Source organism: Taurulus bubalis (genome assembly GCF_910589615.1).
Source record: "Taurulus bubalis genome assembly, chromosome: 1".
Taxonomy (NCBI): Eukaryota; Metazoa; Chordata; class Actinopteri; order Perciformes; family Cottidae; genus Taurulus; species Taurulus bubalis.
Genome location: NC_136589.1, coordinates 36,699,939 through 36,723,022, shown reverse-complemented (window position 1 = coordinate 36,723,022; position 23,084 = coordinate 36,699,939). Strand labels below are relative to the sequence as shown.

Here is a 23,084-nt window from a genome sequence, read left to right as displayed (position 1 = left end):
TCCCTCATACCATATACTCGCACATATACATTACTTGCAACGTACCTGTTGGGGAAAAGATTTAAAGAGTACATTTGTTTAAGAAGATTATGTGGTCAACGCAGGGTCAACGCGATGAGCTAACGTCACATGATCACCATCACCTGACGATGACATGTTTTTTTAGGGCAATATGCAGCTTATGGTTAATACTGTCTAACGTACAATCAGTGCGGGCCCACTAACAGCCGTGTGAGTATTTTACTAATGAAACTTGGTGACCGCCGTTAATTTAACACGCGACTGTCCGCTTCAATTACCCAGAATGCCCCGCTTGTTGCCGTCTGGCAAAGGAGTGACTGTGTAGAAAAGAACCAGCCAGCTGCATTTGACATTCATGAAGTCGTCGCTACTATGCACGTTTATCGTATGAAATAACATAAGAAGGGGACGAAATTAACAGAGGAAGGTGAAACCTGTTGTCGACACACCAGCAATGCCTCTCTTCGCGACGAACCCATTTGACCAAGATGCTGGTGAGTAATCACAACTGGAGGCTGTTTCCAGCAGGCTAGCTGGAGTAGCTTCGATAATACAGCTTTGTATGTGATCTGCAGCTGCCTGTCATTTTAATAATATCATCGGGAGCTTTTGTATTAATGCCATACGGCTGTGTTGTAGTACATGTTGCGGTCTATACAAACTGACACGCTGTGGTCCATGTTTATTAATGTCTGTTTGGTTTGTTGTGATTTGCTCTGTTAGCCGAGGAGCACAGTCGGCTAACTAGCTTGCACCCTATTATTATGTGGAGATTTAGCTGTTAGCTAGCAGCACATATCACATTATGCAAACGTTTATTTGAAGAGGTAATTTTATGTTGAATATGTGTTTGTTTGGTTTAAGTTTTATTATTTGTAAAAAAAAATTCCAATATTTGGGCAGGTTAAATTGTTAATAGACAAGGGACAGCGATGTTGTCATCCGGGTACTTGAAGAAACGTTTAGTTAACGTACATGTTTACATTAACGTTAGCGAGCCTTCTGCCTCCTCCTCGTCTCACTGTATCCCATCGTGTGTTGCTCCCCAACATGAGCATCTATCTCTCCGTTTCCTTTTTTCTCTTTGTTCTGTTGTCGAGTGGTTCAACGCGTCAATAACATGTAATGTTACAGTGTGCAGGAGGTAGAAGAAGTGCACGAAAACGCCCAACTAATTATGCAGTGCCAGATGAAGCAGGAGACAGTCCATGTACACAACTATGGCCCTCAGAGCTAGCAGTAAATGCTAATTTGGTAAAGCTTATGATGGGTATGGGCTGTTATTTCAGCTTGAGTGATTATTTGCAGGCTCTTTTTTTCTTCTGTTTGTGTATAACTAAGCTGTTAATATCTCTGTGTTGGTGTAAGCAGGGCTTGAGGATGCAAATCAAATCATCCAGTTATGGTCTTTGTAATCCAATGTAGCAATGTCTATATAACAACAATGATAATAACTTGTGAGTAGTCTTGCGGCAGCATTTTCAGCAAGGTGAAGTTTGGATAAATGTATTTGAGTGAGACAGGAATACAGTAGTCTAAGTGGAGTGTATTGAAAACAGGGATGGAATAGCAGTATACATGTTATATCAACTTTATATCTTCACATGGTATGTACTAGCATCTCGCCCACCCCTACTTGTGACCATGTTTTCTGTTTGCCGGTGCATTTTACCTGTGTTTAACGTACATGTACTTCATGATTGCAAATAGGACGTATGGCTGGATGACAATATGTGTCAGCTTTATCCGAGGTCTTACTTTCACCACTTTTAATCGTGAATTTCTGTGGAAACATGAGAGACCAGTCAAGTACACAAGCATGTAATTTGGCAAGAGTAGATGATGACCGGGGGAGCGCTCAACACCACTGAATGAAAGACACTTAATGGCATATATTCTTAATAGCTCAAGCTACAGTCTCAAATAAACTGGAAATCAATACTGTAGATAGTTTCAACACAAAAACCAAACATGAGCTTCAGATTGGTATTTATTGCAAGGCTGTTGTATTGTTAGGGCCTTCTGTTATTTTGTCTGTTTATGCTCATTAGTATGATTAACAAAAAAGGAAACGATCACACACACACACATGCACAGTTTACAACTACAATTTTTTTGTTTCAAGAAGCTTTATTATTTCGGATCATAGGAGGATCCTCACCTCTCCTTGCTTCCTCTAAATAGAATAAATCATGAAAAGTGCTTTTACAATCTTTAACATTTCCGCTCATATTGGATGTCTTGCTTCTTTCCTGCAGAGAAAGCAACCAGTGAGATGAACACAGCTGAGGACTGGGGCCTCATTCTGGACATTTGTGATAAGATAGGGCAGTCACGCACTGGGTAAGTCTTAATATTAAACCTGACACACAAACACATTTTTCTGAAGTTTCCTTCAAGGTTTTTTTGATCGAAAAACACACATAACCCAGGGTTGGAGATAGAGCTCAGGGATCAGGTGCACATGAATACATTGAAGATAAATATTGTTATCTTCATGTTCATAAAAAATTGATCTTGTAACGTATTCTATTAAACATAGCTGGATTGATTGTTGGTCCTTGCCAAGCAGTTGCTCTCCACAGCCTTTTGATTGCTACTCTTCTGTTGCAGGCCTAAAGAATGTCTCCGCTCTATAATGAGAAGAGTCAACCATAAGGATCCTCATGTGGCCATGCAGGCACTGACTGTAAGCAGATTGTTAACAAACAATGTTTGGTATAAGTGTTCAGTAAATGCTTGGTTCTTTGGGGTATCGTGTAGTCTTCTTGTCATCTATTATTTACCTTTCACTGAGATGTGAGCTAGAGGAGAAACCAACTTTCCTCTACCATAAGTTATATTCTAATAAATGCTACATGTCTGTCACATGTTGCCGTGGATTAAATAATGAGTCTAATGAACTGTTTGCACCAAATGTCCTCACAGCTTCTTGGTGCGTGTGTCTCAAACTGTGGGAAGATATTCCACTTGGAGGTTTGCTCCAGAGAGTTTGCCAGTGAAGTCAGTAATGTCCTAAACAAGGTTTGTGATGTCATTTTTAACCTCAGTGTGTTGTCCACATTAATTATGGTTGATTACTTGAAATTGGGTCATGCTGCATCCATTTCACTTGTTCTTATGATTTTCCTTTGTACGGTTATCCCCAGGGCCACCCCAAAGTGTGTGAGAAGCTGAAAGCCCTGATGGTGGAGTGGGCAGAGGACTTCCGCAACGATCCCCAACTCAGTCTGATCTCAGCAATGATCAAGAATCTACGCGAGCAGGGTGTTACTTTCCCAGCAGTAGGGTCCCAGGTAGGTGTGTTGAGTGGGATTTTAGCATACTCTATGTGGAAAGTACATTTTTTAATTGCTTTATTTACGTTGGACTAGTGGTGAGTCAAATCCTTACCATTCCACTGCAACATCCTCCTTTTGTTGCTTGTTGTACAGTACTCCTCTCTTGCTTCCCATATTTCATTGCCTAATACAGGGCAAAATGCCAAAAAATTATCTAACAAAAAGCGTTGTGTGTAATTGGAGAATTTGAGGTTGTTTTACGACATTATTTTTCGAGTTGTTGATTTAACATGAGCATGTGGTTATTATTTTGTTTCACAGGCTGCAGAGCAAGCAAAAGCAAGCCCCGCTTTAGTGGCAAAGGATCCCTCCACCTCAACAAAAAAAAAAGAAGACGACGATTTGGCCAAAGGTAAGGAGACATCTAACACACTGAAATGCTTATTTAGGGTTTTCAGCCTTGTTCTGGACACTGGGAAAAAGTGTTTCAATTCTCGGACGTCAATAGAATGATGTCTTTAAAGAGGTGTTATCCTTTAAAAATATGCACTCTAACACCTTTTTTAATTCTTAATTTGTGTTGCATAAATCACATTTTCCTTCATCAATTTAGGGCAAACGCATGATTTTCACACGTTTTGTATGCAGCTATTGAGCTGTCGCTGAAGGAGCAACGCCAGCAGCCGCAGACCTCCCTGTCGAGCCTCTACCCGAACACCTCCGGCCTGCTATCCTCGCACAAGTCCGACGGCAGGAAAGTCCGCGCCATCTACGACTTTGAGGCCGCTGAGGACAACGAGCTTACCTTCAAGTCGGGAGAAATCATCACTATCCTTGACGACAGGTGAATTTTTACAAACAGAAATGTGGGGAAAAGCAACATGCAAGGATTGAGGTCGAGGTGGTATTCTGAGCTCTGTGAAAATATTCTGACGTTTAAAAGAATCCTGACACTGCAAATTAACCAAACGAGATCTGAATACAGCACTGAGAAGACAACACTTGTTAAATCCATTGTTTGATTATTTCTGTGGGTTTAATTTTGTTTTAATGTATTTCAGTGACCCCAACTGGTGGAAAGGGGAAACATACCAGGGAGTGGGGTTGTTCCCCTCTAACTTTGTCACAGCTGACCTCACTGCTGAACCTGAGATGAGTGAGTACATTTTTAATAGAACATTCAGTCAATTAGCAATATTGCTTTATTGATCATAGAGTGGGAAATACTCTATCACTTGCACACAGCTGGTGCAAAGAACAATGCAAAGAACACAGTCGAATCAAGGCAGTGGTCATCAACAGAGAGTGATCAGTGGGTTATAATATGCAGTAAATGGCAGCCACGCTTGTACTTCTGGGAAGGCAGAGGAGAAATTCTCTGATGGCAGTTTGGACACATTTCCTCTGCTTTATGCACCGCTTTCCATCTCTTCTACTGCTTTTTAACAATTTACAGTGTCTGCTGTATTTATACAGAATCATTTTGTAAGCCATTCATATGCTATGTCTTTTAGTGTGCCTCGTGCATTTTATTTTTTTCACCATGCATTCACTGCTGCCTGAATGGATTAGAAAGAAGAAGAAGAAATTATCCTTTATTAATCCCCTTGGGGAAATTCTTCTCTGCATTTGACTCATCCCTGAATAGGGAGCAGTGGGCAGCCCTGTGAGGCGCCCGGGGAGCAGTTGGGGGTTTATCTACTGAAGCTCATTTTTGCAAGCAATATTTTACTTCATTTTACACTTTATTTATTTATTTATTTATTGTTAATATGGTTTCCTGTCAGATGTGGTTATTCCAATTGAGCTCCTTATTTCAGTTCTTAAACTCATCGCTTTTTTAAAATGTTTTGAAGGGAGTTCACGCACTTGGTGGTACAGACAGGTATCAACAGTTTAAATGTAGGTATTTCGTGGTGTTGGATTGTTATTTTGTATTAATATATGAATTGTCAAAACCCCACAGAAAGGTGAAGGTCTTCTAGTGTAAATTACGTTTTTATCAGCTTTGCTTTTGCAAAGCTGTTGAGTCTGGTGTGAGTTTGTCACACTTCCTAATTACATTCAAATGCTTTCATTTTATCGCTTGTTGCTTATTCATCACATTCTTTGGCATGATTCTTCTGCTAGTGTGTCATCCCTCAAAACACTCATACACATGCTATCTTTGCTTGCTTTGCTCCATTTATATAAAACTCCTCCAATGATCAAACATGATGAGGACATCTTGTGAGCGTTATTGGGTTGTGTGTTCCAACCAACAAACAAACATGAACATCAAAACCTTGTGTCAATAGCTTGTATCAGATTGTAACTTTTGAACCAGTCTTTTGCGCTAGTGACTGGCCGTAACAGTGTACAGTCAGCGCATCCTGACCTCTTAAACCTGTGTCACTGATTGCTCCCTTTACATTGTTTTGCTGTCACTTGGAAATCTACAGTGAAGACGGAAAAGAAGACCGTACAGTTCAGTGAGGACATCCAGGTGGAGACCATAGAGCCCGAACAAGAGCCTGTATTTATCGACGAAGTAAGTGTGAACACTTGCGTATTATGCTTTTTCTGCCTCCATTGAGATCTCACTGTTCCATTATGAAATTTAAGTGTTTTGTTCCAAAATAGGATCTGACTAAAATCTCAAACAAACAAAGGTGTCTCTGTTTTAGAAAAATGAATTGGTGAATCTTTTTGTTTTCAAACTGGATTGAACGATTCACTCATCACATGTATCTGTAAAGTGACATCACATGATTATTGAAATCCTTTAGGACAAAATGGACCAGCTACTGCAGATGATCCAGAGTGCAGATCCCACAGATAACCAGTCAGACAGCGTTGAGTTGCTACAGCTGGAAGGTAAACTGAACTCCGGGTTGATGCTTAATAAAGCGACTGAAAGTGAGATAAAAGTTAATGTCAGTATGCCGAAGCTAATCTAATCTAATTTTGTTTAATAAAAAATGGATTATTGTTGACGACAGACAAAATCAATAACTATTTGTTGTATTTAAACCAGGTGCCTGCAATCAAATGGGGCCCCTCATTGACCAGAAGTTGGAGGATATAGACAGGTACATTGAGTATTCAAACCTACATAGTTCAAGCGATCTGTACATATTTGGTGAAGAAAATCTAAATGTATTGTTCTGTTTGTTTCATCAGGAAGCACTCGGAGCTGTCGGAGCTGAATGTGAAGGTGATGGAAGCTCTGTCTTTGTATGCCAAGCTAATGAATGAAGATCCAGTTTACGCCATGTATGCCAAGCAACAGTACTACATGCAGCAACCTGCAAACGCAGCACAACAGGTACAGTAACTTACAGGATTTTTTATTTTTTTATTTTAAAGCCATAAAAGTAATAACTGTCTACCATACAACTTGGGGATACCAAAGGTGTGAAGGGTTTTGAGTGCAAGCTAAATTCTGGATGTGCACAATTTCCTAAGTCTTAAAGGGGCAGTTACACATGTGTTCCTTGTACTGATGGTGCTGCTTATCTTCGCACAAAAAGGTAAAAACGTTTCATAAGGAGGTCTTTAAATTGGTCGGCCTCAACCCTCAAATCATAATAATAAAAATAATGCATTTTATTTGGAGGCGCCTTTCAAGGCACCTAAGGTCGCCTTACAATTACAATAAAAATAATATGGGGTAAAAGATAAGCATAAAAGATATAAACAACAGTAAAACAGAGCATCAACATAAAAACAAGTGAAGTGCACAGGGACCAGTTAGTGTGTATGCCAGTTTGAACAGGTGAGTTTTGAGTTGAGACTTGAATAATGTGATGGAGTCTGATTGTCTTATGTGTGGGGGGAGGGAGTTCCAGAGCCTGGGTGCTGAGCAGCTGAAGGCTCGGGCACCCATGGTACTGAGGCGTGGGAATGGTTAGCAGTTCAGAAGAGGATCATACCAGAACTATCTGGCTGGAATCCAGTTGCACTCCAGATGAGAAGAAAAATAAGTTTAATTTTGTTTTAAGTGCACTGTTTAAATATAAGGATATACATAATGTCTAAATGTGCATCCTAACAAGAGGAGAAATTAGGTGGCTGTTGCTGTAGATAGACTTGTATATATTGTACTCTATTTGAGAACTGTACAGCCCTGCTACACGATAAAGAGAAAAATAAATGATGTGCTTTTTGATAAGATGCATATTAGTGAGATAACCTTGGTTACCTACCTGCTATTTTACCATGATACTTATCTGAATTGCAGTATGGGATGGGATTTGATAAGATTTTAGGATTTTGCTGCTTGTAGATCTGATTCTTTATTGATTTCTCAACGCAGCAGTTTTACTATCTCTGAACACTGTAGAACGTCTACGTCTCTATGTGACATTACGTTATTAGGAACATCTGTCTTATAACTTTTGAACATAATAAAATAAATTATAATAATTTTAAAGACATTTCAAGTAGCAATGTTGCATTATTTCTCGTGAAATGACTCCACACTTTGGAACGTTTCTTCAGATCCGTTGTGACTCGTCCTTGTGACAAGTTTCACAAGAGTTTGACGTCATGGCGCCAGCTGCAACTGTCAGGAAGACTTGTTGCATGAAACCATTAACCTCAAAAGCATACGATTTTGATTGATTAGACAACTTTAACAGTATTTAACTAGAACTGTTTTTTGATTCCCATCTCTAATTGCTTTCGATCTTAGACTGTTCTCCGTTGGTAACACTCACTGTTCATGGTTTTGGCGTCAGGTCTATCCGGGTCAGCCTGCATCAGGTCCGTACGCCATGAGCGGCCCCGCGGTGCAGGGTTACACCGTTCCCATGGAGCAGCTTCCAGCTGGAACCCCCATCCCTGGTCAGCCAGCTCCCAGGTGAGTTTAACAAACCCCAGTAGCTTCCTATTCTGGTTTACTATGCACACAAGTTTGTGGCATTAACAAACCTTACTGCACGTCATCCTAGTTTCTCCAGAGAAGGCTAGCTTATTTAAAACAACATAATATGATTAATTTTTACTGGGAATTCTCAAATACAGACAGGAGCCTTGTTCTGCAAATAGAACCAGGCTAAGAGACGGCCTTTCCTTTCTAATTGCATCTGTTTACAGTTTATAGAAGTATATTTTGGGATTAAGCCTCCATGTTTTCTAAACTGCTCCTGCTTTCTGCTGTTATTGCAAATCCAAAAGCTTCTTCCCTGTTGATGATAGGTTCAGTGTTATCTAAATACTAAGTCCTGATTTCTTACTAAACCAACGGAGTCGTGTCGTACTCAACACTCTGCTGCTCTATGTTTCGCTTCTCTAACAGAAACACTGTTTATCCTGTCCATTCACTATGTAACACAACCCTGTTCCTCTCGTGAGTCTCGGCCAGGTATAAAAGAGGGCAACACGCTTGGCTTGCTTATTAATGTCGTTTATTTCGATGTGCACTCTCGCTGAGGGCACCCGCCTTCTCGTCCCTGTTGCTTTGGCTGTCTCGGCCGTGTCCTCTCAGCTCTCCCGTTCCACAGCCGCTACTACTGTTTATATTGGGGAGAGACACACGAACACAGATTGCCCCCAGCTGAGGCCAATTACACCTCATGCTCACACCTATTCCCTGAATCACCCCCTCCTTCCATTCCCTCTGCAGCTGAGCGCAAACCCCGCCCCCCTGCCACACACTATTTATGAGTTATGTTACAGGACCAACAATGACTAGGTTGACTTGGTTTACAAGGTCATGTGACCTTCCCATTCTTGTGAACGTGGTTTGTCGGGAACATCTCGAGCGAATTTATTCCAACGTCCTCTTGAACCGACTAGAATTTGGTGGTCACTGTGATTTCACTGTTATTTTCATATTTATTGATTCCACCGTGCTGTTGTGGTGTTGTTAATGTTGCGTTATTCTTTTTCTTAGTGACGTCCATATGTACATGGGCCAGCCGCCAGTCTACACTGCAGCTCCAGGCAGCATGGGCCCAGCAGACCTCCAGTCCTACCAGCACCCAGCCAGCATGACGCAGACACCAAACTACAGCACCCCCTCTGGCCCGAGCATAGCACCTTCATCAGACCCCTCACAGGCCCCTTACTCAGAGAAAGCCTTGCTATAGGGCTCACCGTTATTCTCGCGCATACACAACATGCACCAGACCTGATCAAATAGTGGTGGTAGACATTTCCTTTTGCTTTTTCGTTTTGATTTTTGTGGAACACCAGATGGATGAAAACATTCAAATAGAGTAGACTAAACGTGACATGTGGCACGCTTTGTGTTGCTTTATCTGGCAGATAAGTATATACAGTCCTCGCTCCGGGTTTAGAAGTGATCGTGAGGCTTTGATTTGAAGAGCTCATACCAAGACGCACACGGTCTGAAGAGAGAGACACCCTGTGTTCTTTCGATTAATTATGTTTCTGCATTTTCACTCTTAAATTCCTTTACATGACTCAGATGTGAAGCCACGGACGAGCTTTCAGTTCACTTTTATCTTCAGTTTCACTTAATTGAGTTTTGGTCATCATTCAAGCTTGGTCACTTCCAAATCTAGATCTGATAGCAATATATGCATTGTCCAGTTTCTATCTTTTTTTTATATTTATGAATGCAATTACTATTTGATCAAGTGTGAAACACACTCCTTCTTACCACCCCTCAACATGCAAACTGGAGCCACACACACACACACACACACACACACACACACACACACACACACACACACACACACACACACACACACACACACACACCTGAACCAATCCTTCACACATCCTCATCAGTGTATGATAATTTACTTTCACTCACACACTTCTAAACCACAGCCTTCTCACCCACTTAAAGCAACTGCATTGCTAATTGTGTCACAGAAAAGGTTGCGTCAATATACTTCTTTTTTTATTATTTTTATTATTCCGAAAAATGACTTAGCAGTGCTAAAAACTTTAGATTACTACATTCTGTATATGTCGGCAACTTTTAGAAGTACTGAAAACTGAAGCCACTTTGTTTTTTTGTGAGGGGAAAAATAAACCAGAGGAGTTCAAGCATGCACATAACTCTTGTATATACTTTACCAAACTAGTAGTGGAGCCACATGATGACCTCATGGGTGGGCTGGATGTTAGCACAGCTCCGGGTGTTTCTCTCAGCCTGGAAGGTGAACTCTGCAGTCATGACGTCCCTGCTGAACTAAAGGTGTAAACGCCAAAGAGAACAAAGCAGGGGGGGGGAAATCATGCCAGAAAACAAGATATTTTTCTTTTCCTTTTATTCTTTTCTTAACATGGTCGACTGTGAACTTCATACTGCAGAGTTTTCATTTTCAAAAGGAGCATCTCTAAATCCTTGTGGGGGGATTTAGTGTTTGCTCAGTCTCTATTCAGGGGCTGTACTAACAGATGACGGACTCGGCTACTGAGGGGCGAGCTCTCTGAACCGCCTCAGTGTCTTTAAACGCATCTCTTTAGTCAGTATTTCTTTTTTTGTAGTGCATTTTAATTTATGTTATGATATTTTAAATGGAGAAGCAGTGCAGGATGTATGTATTCAGAGAAAAGCAGAGTATGTGATATTCTGCCTAACTTAGTTGTATATTTAAATTGCTCACATGAGGACGTGGACATTACTCAGTGTTTTATACATGCTTGTTGTACTGTAGGATCAAATGGTAATGTGAAAAACTGATCTAACCTCCCGAAGCATTTCAATCCTGTCCCTTCTCAGAGCTGTCGAACACTAAAACAAATTCTACCTGGAGCAGGGCTGAATTGAGGTTTTATGATTCTGGAAAGCACAGTCAGGATTTATAAACCGCTTTTTTTCTAAGTCACCCTCAGCTATCAGTTACAGAGTCACTTTAATATCTAATATTGTACAAATCTACCGCTCACACCATAACTTTCCATGCTCTCCGATGGCGTCTATGTGTTCAACATATTTGGGAATGAGTTGATATATGAATACTGACTGGATTGCAAAATAATGATGAAACGGGGAAATTATTTATCTGTTGTTGTTAAATATTGAATGATGCTACTACATGAAGGAATTATGAAGCAGTCTTAAATGCATTGAGCTCCGTTTCCAAGTTGCAAAACAAATTGGTGTATTGATCTGATATTTGTGTCTTTTCAATTTCTCTTGCGATACTATCAGTTGTGCTCCCCCTGAATTTAAAACCACTCCGTTTAAAGCTTTGGCACGTGGGACAAACAAGGACATTTATTTTACCCCAGAACTTTTAGCTTTAATATAGTTGCTTTGTTTTGCTGCCTTCAACTAAATGCAACAGTGAAATAGTGTTAATCTGTTTTATCAAATAGGGCTGAAAATATCAAGTGTATGAAAAGTAGCAGCTATTCCAGGAGCCACTTATTCGCCACACAACATCCAAAGGTTGGACTGCAGCCCCCATGTAATGTTATTGCACAGGATTGAGATGCTGCCTGTTTTTAAGTTTCAAACATCCTTATTGTAAAGGTTCTGTCTAAACTTGTATCCTGCTGTTTGTATGTATTATTTTAACCATACTTATTAATTGGTATTCACAATAAAACCAGGCCAAATGTACAGAATGATATGAATGGCCTTGTTTTCTTGTTTTTAGAGCACTATGTAGATACATAAAATATATTTAGTGGTGTAAGAAAAACATGAACATTTTCTCAACCAGCTTTTCACCAATGTGACAACCCTGTCTGCCACTGTGGCTGTTGTCCCTGCAGGTGGGCGGGGCAGAGGGTCATCAGGAGAGTGGGAACACCTGGGCTCGTTAGCAGCACTGGCATCACATGGGCCAAAGCCCTCTGCTCTCAGCTGGTGTCTCTCTCTGTTGGCAGACATCGTTGGCTCAGTTAAAGATTGTGGTTTGTCTCTACACACAACATTACAGACACACGTTCCACTCATGCACTCACCTCCACTGCTGAAAGTACTGACTCCACACACCATTGTTAGATTGAGTTGTGTTTTGTGCTGAAGTTAAATAAATCCTTTTTTGTTAACTACTTGGTTGTGTTTATCCCCCTTTTTTTTTTTCTTTTGTCATGGCCGTGCGGCCCGGTTTGTGACACCATGACTAATGGGGTCTTACATTAGCAATCTTTTCAAGTTAAAACAGCTTTGATTTTTTTGTCTGCTTTTGTCACTGGTTTGAAGTAATAGTAAGATTTCTTCAGTCCTTAAATTGTTGTTTTTATGCTCAATGATGGTGCCTTTTGTGCGATTCCTCATGGAGAACTTCAGTTTTACAGATATGTCCGTTAAATCAACTACTTGATTCGTCAACAAGATGACTGAGAATTTATTTGGTCAATGACTTATAATGCTCAGTTTTTGTTGAACCTTTTTTAGAAAGAATTTAAGAAATTCCAAGTATTCAGGAGAGGAGTGTCCTCTGCTCTACCACTAGATGGCGTGGTGTATATTTGAGACCCAACCAGGCTGGATGGGACACATTTGTAACTTTTGCCTCACAGAGGAAGGCAGGTCAGTTTTTTTCTCAGCACCCAAAGATCAATGTCATGTGATTTTCAAAGAGGAATTATTACGCTTCACTTAATTTCACGTTACATATATTATGGGATGCTAGCGCTTGTTCTTTGCTCTTCTTTGCGAGCTCATAAAAAGACGAGCGTGACCATCTCTTTACCTCAGCAATAAAAGAATACAGCCTCCAGTGCAGTGTAAGCAGTGTCAGTGTGCAGAGTCCAACGGCTCTGCTGGCTCGTATCGTGGGAGATGATTGTCAAAGTCTTTGGCTCCGGGTTCAGACCAGCAGCTGGTGTTCAGGGACCATGCCCTCGGGGAAGACGCTCAAGCTTATCCTGTATGAGGGGCTGCAGTTTGCGGCCCTCATCGTACCCATCTTTGTGGTCATGGAGCGGTTCGCCAGCCTCATACGTGACGTGAGGGGACGGGATCTAACGGCCTACTGGCTGGTGGTGGCGGTGTCTATCGCCTATGTGACCTCTGCGGCTCTGCTGGTGTGGGTTCCTCTGAAGTACCTGATCCTGAAGCGGCGGAGGTTTATCTCAGAGATCACGCAGTGGTGAGTAGAGCTGTGACCATTGTCACAGTGAGTAAGTGTCTACATGGAGATGAAGCATCTTATCTTAAAGAAATAAAACAAACAAGTCAAAGTGGTCAGAACACAAGGAAGTTTTTTTTTTTTTTTTTTTTTATCATATTAAAACTGACTAAGGCAAGGGGAAGAAGATTGCATAACAATGCAGTCGTGAAGGGAAAAACTGAAGCTACAAAGTAAATTGAGCAATAATACAACGTAAAAGTACCTGGATATAAATAAGTCCTGCTTTCAGAAGTGAGACATATTAGAATAAGCGCCCATAATAATGCAAAGTGTCCGATAGTTAATTGTAAGTAGTCGATGGGAAGGTAATCTTAATTTCTGTGTTTTTTGTTTAATCTTTAATCGCTCATCTGATGTCATATTTATTAGGCATGCTTCTCTCAAACGCAGCTGCATTCAATACACTCAGGGGTTTTAGTGCTGCAGGTATGACTTGGTCTGGTATGACTGGTAGCTTATGGTGGCTAATGTTAGCCAACTCTATCCAGATATTGCTTTATATTGTAACTGACATCACTGAAAAACCTTTTTACATCATCCCATTATTGTACCTTGGCCTTTGTTCAGCTAAAGTTACACGGTTTCACTTTAATCCACAAAGTACCCAGATAAATGTCATGAGTAAAAAGTGCAATATTTACTTCTGAAACATAGTGGAATACAATTATTTAGTAGCAAAAAATGATCTAACAATTGTATTCATTTGTTTTTCAGGAGACCAATAGCGCTGGCGTATCTCATCCTGTGCACATTACCGTGCTTCGCTATTTTAATTGCCAGCTCCAAGGTAATGTCATCAGGATGTTCTTTTTTTTTCTCAAATACATTTTATTTTCCAGATTTATAATAAAACAAAAACAACACACAGAAACACTGTATATTGTTTTTCAGTGTTTCTGTGTATTGTTTTTGTTTTATTCACATCCTGGGGGCTGAGAAGGAAACCATCAAGGTCCTTGTGTCCTGATGAATACTTCTCTCCACCTGGGTGCACATTAAGAATAACTCTTTATGAACACAAATCTATTCAAGCTGTTACAGTATACACCAACATGGGTCCATGCAATTGCCATCATGGCCTTTTTTTATTTATTTAAAGCTGCCATGATTCGACTCAAAGAGCCTATGTGGCCTCTTCCCAGAGGCTGCTTGCTCCATAGATACCCCAAATTCAAATGATCTTCAAGCCTGCTGGGACTATGGGAGCCCATCTGTGATAAACTTTCTAAATATTTTTGACTTTATATCTCCAAATAATAGAAAAAAATCTCAATATTTGCCATAGAGTCTGTCTTTGGGATACTATGTCATTATTTTGAGGCGCTTACTCATTTTCTCATTATATTAACTTCTTGTCACCACAGTGAGTTAAAATGGACTTCCATATATAACAGTTTGGTTTCCTCACCTTCCAATTAATAGGTATAGGTATATTGTTAATTTCACTGAGAGAAAGGCACATCCAATCAAGTGTTGTAATTCTTCTGGCGTTACTCCGTTTATCACCCCACAGCCATGCCAGCCCATCTCTTAAACATTATGGCTCCGTTTCTTCAGCTAGTGGAGGGTGGAGTGACTGATCATTCTTGTCCCACAGAAGCACCTGTTGGTGTTCCGTCCCGCTCCGACGGGGTCCTTGAACAGGCACATTTGTTGTAAATGGTGCATTTGTGCAGTTTTACGACCCCCGTGTGTGAGGGAATATGTTCAGAGCACTATTATTGTTCACTGAGTGACAGTTGACAGAGAAAGATGAAGATTGCTTGCCACCAATTCGTCAGTCTCTTGAGGTTCTTGAAGCATCCATATGTTTTCTCTCCGTGTACCGAGAGGGACTTTGGCACTATCGCAATTATCAGATAGAGTTGGAACGTGGCCACCGTCTCATGACTCTCTGTCTGGGGTATTCAGTAACCCATCAGGAGCATAACTGGTTGGCCATTAACCCAAACTTTAATACCATCCACCACTCAAGAAAAGAAAGACAAAACAATATACGACACACTGTCTTTTATTCCGAGACAAGTAAGGACATAAGAGCATCTGGCCACACAAACATTTGTTCAACATATTCATACATCTAATATTTCTTAATCATGTTTGAATGGCATTCAGCAGCATCTTAATGTCCACAATGATAAGGTGATAAAATCGGATGGCTTCATAAAACTTGGCTCCTTTTCTCAGTCCAGCCAAATACCAGAATCGAGAGCTTCGATTCAGATCCTTCCTGCTTCATCTAAGTGGCAGATAGGTTCTCTCTACTCTTGAATTCCCGTTTGTTGATGCTGTTATCGGTGGTACTGCAGGTGCAGGTGGACCGAGGACTCCAGCTGGACCACTTCACCGAGTTGCCCGTTTCCTTGGTGCTCGTCTCCCTCATCTGTGTGGACATCATAGAGAGAATTCGCCCCTTCAGGCTCATCGGACATTGTAAGTCTGGATTTTTTTTTGTTATTACAAAAACATAAAAAGATGTTCAACTGTGTATGCTCTGCATTTTCAGTGTTTTATGTTTTAGGTTGTTTTGTATGTAAGATCAAATGGCTCAAAGGCTTTTCTCCTCTCGATGTTCTGTCACAGTCGGAGAAGCACAAGTTTTAATTCATTACATTTTTCATGGTTAAATTACATTTAGCTCCTTCAGTTTCAGGCTCCTGGTATTGTGCATGCCCGCACATTGTCACCAGCTGTTAATGTTATTACAGCAGGAACTCCTGGGATTTTTCTATTACGACAAGTCAAAAGGTCTGCCGTGATAAAGTTGTGAATCATTCTGCACTGGAGCTTTCTAGCTGCTCCAAACCGGCTTCATTTGGAAAAACATATTGGGAATCTAAATGATACATTTTTTGCCTGAAACATTATTAAAACGTAATAAAGGCTTTCTTGAAACCTTAAAAGAAAAAAAAAAAGTAAAGTACAGCATGATAAAGCTGGCTAGGCAAAGTAATCGTGGTATTCTAAAACGGAAGTTAGAAAACAAAATGACACAATGCGGAAGTGCCCTAGTTCAGGCCAAAGAATAAGCCGAATATGTTGATGAGCTACAGAAGCTGAAGTAAAGCTAATGCAGTCGAATACAACACACTGCAATTAATCCTATATGTATGTTATAATGTTCTGTTTAAACTGTTGTAGAGAAGTGTTGACGGACATTTTGGAGATTTAGTTTATGGTGTTGTTGAACTGCATTGTGCTACACCGACGTGTTTCTATTATTTTATCCACCCTGTTCATATCAAGGAGGGTAGACTAAATAACAGAAACACATAATGTCAGAATCGATTGACGTGATGGAGCAAAACAAAAGAAGACAGGAAGCAATGATCTTGACATTGGCTGGAGCATATCAGTAGCATAACAGCAGATGTTGCGTGTGCTCTTGTCATTTTCAGCAGACGGCTTGGATTCTGACTTTGAAATGCCGGGCCCCGTCCTCACGCAGCTGGAACATGTGACCACGGTAACCGGCCAGCTGCATGCTGATGAAGGCCAGAACGGCTCAACCCAAGGCCACCCAGAGGTCAGGAACGGCAGCACCTCAGGCAGATGGCAGGACCTCGCTGGCTCACCCGGCCGCTCAACATTTAGCTCACGAGCATCCAGCGCTGCCTACCTGTACTCCTCACCCGCGCGCCGACGATCCTACTCCGGCCCGCTGGGCTTCCTGTGGAGGAGGGACGGGAGGTCAGAGGTGTTTGTGGACAGCTTCCTGTTCTGGCTCGACACTGTGGAGATGGTGAGAGTGGCAGGAGAGCCGTTAGTCTTCTACTCGGCCTGGGTGTTCCCCATCTACATCCTCGCCTTCATGTCGACTCTCCGCCTGGCCATCGCTCCTCACAACCCGTTGTTGTCTTCTGCTGGATTTGCTCTGCAGGACCTTCCTTTCTTTATCCTTCGAGTCTCTCTGATTGTTGTGTTTGGTTACGTAACTCCTGTGTTGTACCTGTTGAAAAATGTGCTGGTGAGCCTGACTTTTATCTACTTTACATTCCTGAGTAAGCTGAGGATTTTCAAAAGGCAGAGCATGTTTTGAGGAGGAGAGGCACTTTCTGTGGTTAATGAAGGATCTGCTTTGATTGTGGATGGTGTTTATGTGAAGGAGCAGTACCGGAGAACCCGATGAAGCGGGCGCTGATGATCAAGAACGACGGGCTTTGAATTGTAACGGCTGCAAATGTATCATGTATCATTCTGGATTTTTACTTTTTTTTATGTGTATGTTGTAGTGTACAGTAGCCAGCTGTCATTTTTCTTTCACATATTTTAATCCAAATGTATTTATTGATACTTAATTTTTCTGTATGTTTTTTGTATCTGTACATTTGTTACCATACTGCAAAAAGTGATGAAAACAAAAGCTTATAAACCATTTCAAACAACCATAACTATGTTAAATACATGTCCTTTGTTTTAACACAGGTGTAAACATTTTGACAACATTTTCATATCAACAATGGGTCAAATAACAGAATCATCACTCCTCGAGAAAAAACGGTCATACTGGCATTGGTGAACTGGAAATCTTTGAATTAACCTTCGATCAGCTTCCATACATAAATATTGTGTTATTCATATTAATATAAATACTTGCTGTTTAAGTAAGTTATTTATGATTCATACATATTATTAATTCGAACACAACAGCTTTTGCATCCTTACTTAAACATTAAAATGTATCCCATGTTCTAAATGGGCTAAAAGCATTTATACTTTTATTCCAGGTGAGTTTTAATTTTGTAACTTGTGAACACACAATATATCTACCTTGTGTTTAGAGTGCATGTAGAAATTAATACTCACCTGGAAGACAACATAAATGCGTTGAGTTTTGGGCTGGAGCTGCACTTCAGCCTCTTAAAACAAAAGGTCTCAGGGCTTCCGTAAAGGTGGAATACTTTATGGAACAAAAAAATCAAAACATAAATATCAACATAATTAGAATTTTGAAAGTTTGCAACTGACAAACTTTATGGAAAACGTAACAAAAATGCTCCGTCCAATTATAAATGAATGTCCCAGACACTTTGTTTTATCAGCTGCACTGAATGAACAAACTGGGTTCTGTATTAATTGTGTTGAGCAGACGACACAGACAAATTCATTTGATTTAGGAAAAAAAAACTCAAGTCAGCACAGGCTCCGTACCGTGAGGACGGGGACGTTGTCTTCCTGGAAGATACCACTCCCTGCAGAATACATCTATTTCTTCACAGGATAAAGATGATCACTCACACCTGAATGACATTGTATTGATTTTCAGAACCTTCTCCAAAACATACCATGAAAATATCACTTGTATGGCATCTGCAATCAATATGGTTCTCCACTGATTCATTGAGGTTTTTCTTTTAATCTGTGGACATGTGTAGGCGGTATAGAGATCAATACCCGTTACTCCTTTCAGCCGCTACCAGTCTGGTCTTTGTCCGTCTGATGAATGAGCTGCAGGACAAAATGTTTAAAGGAATTTCCAAATTGGTGGTTGCTCTCTTTAAAAAATAAAAGAAATAGGGGGAAAATATGAAGGAATTTGAAAAATAGCAGTGAATGTCCCTCTGTTTCTAGTGGATTTCTATGGCCTGACTAATTGGGAAGATTTGTTGAATGCGTTATTAATGGTACAATGGTACACGGCCAGTGACGGGACACAAGACAATCACACCAGAGCTGGCCTGCTTTCAGTTACTGGTATGAAAATGAAAATTAACTTATCTTAATTTCCCACAGCCAGGACATCCTCCCACTTAATGATTCATACTGTAATCTGCAAGAAAGCATTAGTGCATATTGCGGTATTATGGTCATCTTACAGTCCGGAGAGCACTTGTGTTATTCCCGTAACAGAATAAATGCTCTGAATGATCAAATAAAAAATAAAAAAGCTCTTTATCTGAGTCTGTAAAATACATGTTCAATTATAAAAGCTCTCTGAGGCGGAGGCTTTCCTTTTCTTCTTCTCTCCTGTCTTCAAATAAACGTTCCATGCATGCTAAGAGAAGCTTTGAATTAAATCAGTTGTAATATCCAACATTTGACATTCACTCCATCTAAATTTATTGAATCGGTTCAAAATAAATGCAAAAAAAAATCTGAAATCTCAGACTGATCAGCTTGTCAATGCAAATCCGCTAAAACAAACAACCGTTTTTGATCAGCTGTCGATCAATCACTGCAGCTCTATTTATTTCAGCCTGGTACTCACTTTGGTCCAGACTGAAATGTCTGAACAGCTATTGGATGGATTGCCGTGAACTGTTGTGCAGACCTTCATGATGAATCACTGAACTTGGATTCCCCAACGTTTCCTCCACTGACCACGAGGCTCAACAACGGCAGACCCTTTTACAGTTAGTAAACAATGAGGATCAACCACCAATGATTGTGAATGTAAGCTAAAACAAATTGACTTTCCATATCCGTGTGCTATTAGTGAGTGGGTAGAATACAGTCAGTGGCCTGATATTTAGTGGCTGGATATACAGTATATGTGTGGAGAAGCCCAGTGTCACATGATGTCTGTGGTCATGTGCAGAATGTAAAATGCCAAGATATAGACTCAGATTTTAGACTTTATTGAGTTTTATAAAAGGCTAATAGGATTTTGGATCAGTCCAGATAGTCAACAGGTTTAACAGCTTGCAGCCATACGGCGCAGGTGTTTTGGTTTTATGAGCGACCGTGTTAACTGGTGACTCAGCCGAATGCCTCGTGGTTGCCTTGTGGTGACAGCCTTCAAATACATTTGAAACACACACTCATCTGTGTTAATTATCTGCGCCAAGTATGATTGGCACAAACAAACAGACATTTTGGGCTCCCAAGCGGACGAATCCTCTTGATTTTATTTTTCAGCAGACTTTCCAGACTAATGGATGGATTGCAGTCAAATTAGTTACAGTTGCTCGTTGTATTGACTTTTCATCATCATCACTTCAAAAGTTTGATTATGCCATTTGGTCTATGACCTAATACTGCAAAACTAATGGCATTCCCATCAGCCTCAGCTGTTCTTTATGCTTATTGTAAGACAGTGTTAGCATGCTGATATTAGCATTTTGGTCCATGTATCACTGAGCAGCAGTATGGCCTCAGAGAGAGTAGTGAGCCAGCAATGTGACTGCTGACTCTCTGTCTTGGTTCCCTAAAAAGATTACATTTAGTAAAAAAAAAATGAAAATATGACAGACTCTCAGACGCTGTACTTTTAAGTTGATTTGGAAACAGGTTGAATATTCTCATCAACTTTCTTCACTTCTGCTAAGAGGTTTTTGAAATCACTTTCAAATCAAATCAAAAGAGGGGATTTCTTTGCAGAGTGTAGGAGCAGCAGAGTACCCCCCCCCCCCCCCCCCCCCCCCCCCCCCCGCCCCCTCCCCCCCCCCCCCCCCCCCCCCCCCCCCCCCCCACCCGCGTGCCTCCTCATCCCGCTCTCAAGGTAACACGAAAAAAACTAAAGAGAGTGTGGCAACGGAGGGGAGAAATTACACAACATGAAGCAACAGCGGAGGGAGCAGACATTGTGGACAACGAGATGAGGAGAGGGAGATAGAGGTGGGGGGAAAAGAGAGGACAGATAGAGTGATTGTGGAAGAGGAGGGGAGGGGTGGAGGCTTTGTAAATCTGAGAGGCTAGAAGGCGCATTTGAATTCAGGATGTGTGTCTTCTGCGCTAGCCGAATGTTACCTGCTCTAGCATGGCAACAGAGAGAGAGAGAGAGAGGGAGAGTGGTGAGTTCAGCTGCAGCCTCCACACACACACACACACACACACACACACTCGTACGCACGCGTGCATGCACAGTCACAACAGGAGTGCAAAGAGTGACTCAGGTAAGCAGGAACGCTCCTGATGAGAGAAAATCTCTGTGAGAGGAAAACAGCGTGGTGGAGTGAGAGACACTGGAAGAGAAGCTGAGAGCTGAAATTTTTTTGAGAAGGAAGAAAAGGGGAATCGCAGAGAAACTGAAAAATCTGGACTCCCAGTGTGGACTTACTGCACAAGGAAGGGATGGACAGGGATACAGGCAAGACGGATGTGGAGTGATGCGAGGGCTCTGATTGGATACATCTGACAGACTACAGAGACACACCCACAGAGAAGAACATTACATTTAGTTTTTGGAGCAAGACTATTCGGGGGGCTTAAAGCCGGGGCAGGTTTTTAGGAAAGGTTTATCGACTGGGTGAGTCGGGACAGAGAGGAGCGAGGTGTGGTTGTGGGAGGGAAAATAAAAACAGGGTGACAGATGAGCCACCTGTCCTTCTGACATGAGGCGAGCACACGCACAATAGCACAAGAAGACACGCAAACCTCGCACGCACACTCCTCTGCACACCAGACAGGTGCACGGGACGGAGCACGGGACTTAAGATGCTGTGAGGCGTTTGGCGTCCGGATCACCTGAACTCACCTGAGGACATAACTTGTGAGAGGGAACGAGCCGCTGTAGATCCTCCACCCGAGACAACCTGCGGACACAAGAGAGACTTTCTCTTTTGGCCCCTGAAGAGGTGGCAATCAGGTGGATCACCTGGGCCATGAGGATCCCGCGCGTCCGTCTGGCCTGAGACGACCCCGCCCCGGAGGCCCCAATCGGCCTGTCCCCCAAACCACTCCCCCGCAACTGGATGTCTTGATGTATTGTTGTGGGCTGGGACACTGGCGGAGAGTACAGTCCACCTATGTAAGTGACCATCGCAGCATGTTTTTTTTTTATCCCATAGCAACAGCGGAGCCTGGAGGCAGAGAGACGGGGCGATGCATCTGTACGTCTGTGTAGTCAGCAGTCACTTCCACAAACAAACGCTGAGGATTCATTCACATGTATAGCCAGGCGTTTTCTTTCACCCGCAGTGTGCAAAGCACAGTAACACCAGCAGCTGTGAGTGTGACTCTTACAACCTGTTCACTTCTCAGTGACGGTCTTTGTGAGTTTTCAGCTTGTCAGGACAGACGGTGTCGTTGTCAAACAGCTCTCTGTATTGATCCCAGTACGAGACTTCATGAAAATATTACCAAGGAGCCAATAACCTGTATGTCACGGATTCACCTCAGGTTCCACCGTGAGGCAACAGTTTGATTTTAATCAAAGATGAGGTGATTTCTAATACATGGCAGCTGCTTAGAAGAGCCGTTCTCCTCACATCTGTCCTGGCTGAGCTGTCTGGAGGAGCGGAGGAGCGGGGCGGGACAGACAGGTGCAGTTATCTCATGACAAGCCAGTTTTTTACTGTCTTCTCAATGACAGAGAGGACATCCACTCCTCTCCTCCACTTGTTTCTCTTCATTTCTTCTTGTCTTTCCACTTACTCCTTCTTCCTTTCCGTCCTGTCTGCCAGTCTGTTTGATGCTTCATCAGTGCAGTTATTGTTGCTTTTTCTGTCACGCGTCTCCACAACCTCTGTTAAGTCCTGTTGCAGCTGATAACTATAGAGCCTCAGAGCTGTGCATTGTGTGATGGCGCTGACTGCAGAGGACCTTATTGCAGCCACATCCCCACATGAAATAGGCTTACTGTCAGTCCCCAACACTCAATAGGCTGTCAGCGCAAAGCCTCGGAGATTACCACATGCTGTTGCTGCGGGCAATGTGTGCCCACCTCAGCAACCAGCCAGGAGAGAAACTTACAGAAGCAAAAGAGCCACGGCTAAAAGCAGTGACACATCAAGAAGTCAGTACAAACCCTGAACCGAGCAAATGCATTTAAATGTGAGGGAAAAAG

At 41.7% G+C, this 23,084-nt stretch overlaps 3 protein-coding genes across 3 annotated transcripts in view; all 3 read left to right on the top strand.

Moving 5' to 3' along the window:
- Positions 1-475: 475 nt before the first annotated feature.
- On the top strand, positions 476-9,376 carry stam (signal transducing adaptor molecule (SH3 domain and ITAM motif) 1; the record flags this gene model as incomplete). Its single annotated transcript, XM_079219490.1, has 14 exons — positions 476-515; positions 2,280-2,364; positions 2,635-2,710; positions 2,950-3,045; positions 3,171-3,317; positions 3,624-3,714; positions 3,951-4,146; positions 4,364-4,458; positions 5,744-5,832; positions 6,071-6,158; positions 6,319-6,373; positions 6,465-6,609; positions 8,024-8,145; positions 9,181-9,376. The coding sequence occupies 14 exons, from the start codon at positions 476-478 to the stop codon at positions 9,374-9,376; spliced, it is 1,521 nt and encodes a 506-aa protein (XP_079075616.1).
- A 3,685-nt stretch (positions 9,377-13,061) lies between these two features.
- tmem236 (transmembrane protein 236) lies at positions 13,062-17,396 on the top strand (the record flags this gene model as incomplete). Its single annotated transcript, XM_079227580.1, has 4 exons — positions 13,062-13,315; positions 14,072-14,144; positions 15,667-15,790; positions 16,756-17,396. 4 exons carry the CDS (start codon positions 13,062-13,064, stop codon positions 17,394-17,396), a joined length of 1,092 nt encoding a protein of 363 aa, XP_079083706.1.
- A 4,602-nt stretch (positions 17,397-21,998) lies between these two features.
- The window catches only part of cacnb2b (calcium channel, voltage-dependent, beta 2b), a gene marked incomplete at both ends in the record, with an annotated part of 31,884 nt that continues 30,798 nt past the window's right edge, over positions 21,999-23,084 (top strand). The window contains one exon of the mRNA XM_079237543.1: positions 21,999-22,046. Within this exon, the coding sequence (XP_079093669.1) occupies positions 21,999-22,046 (48 nt within the window). The remainder of the gene's footprint in view (positions 22,047-23,084) is intronic.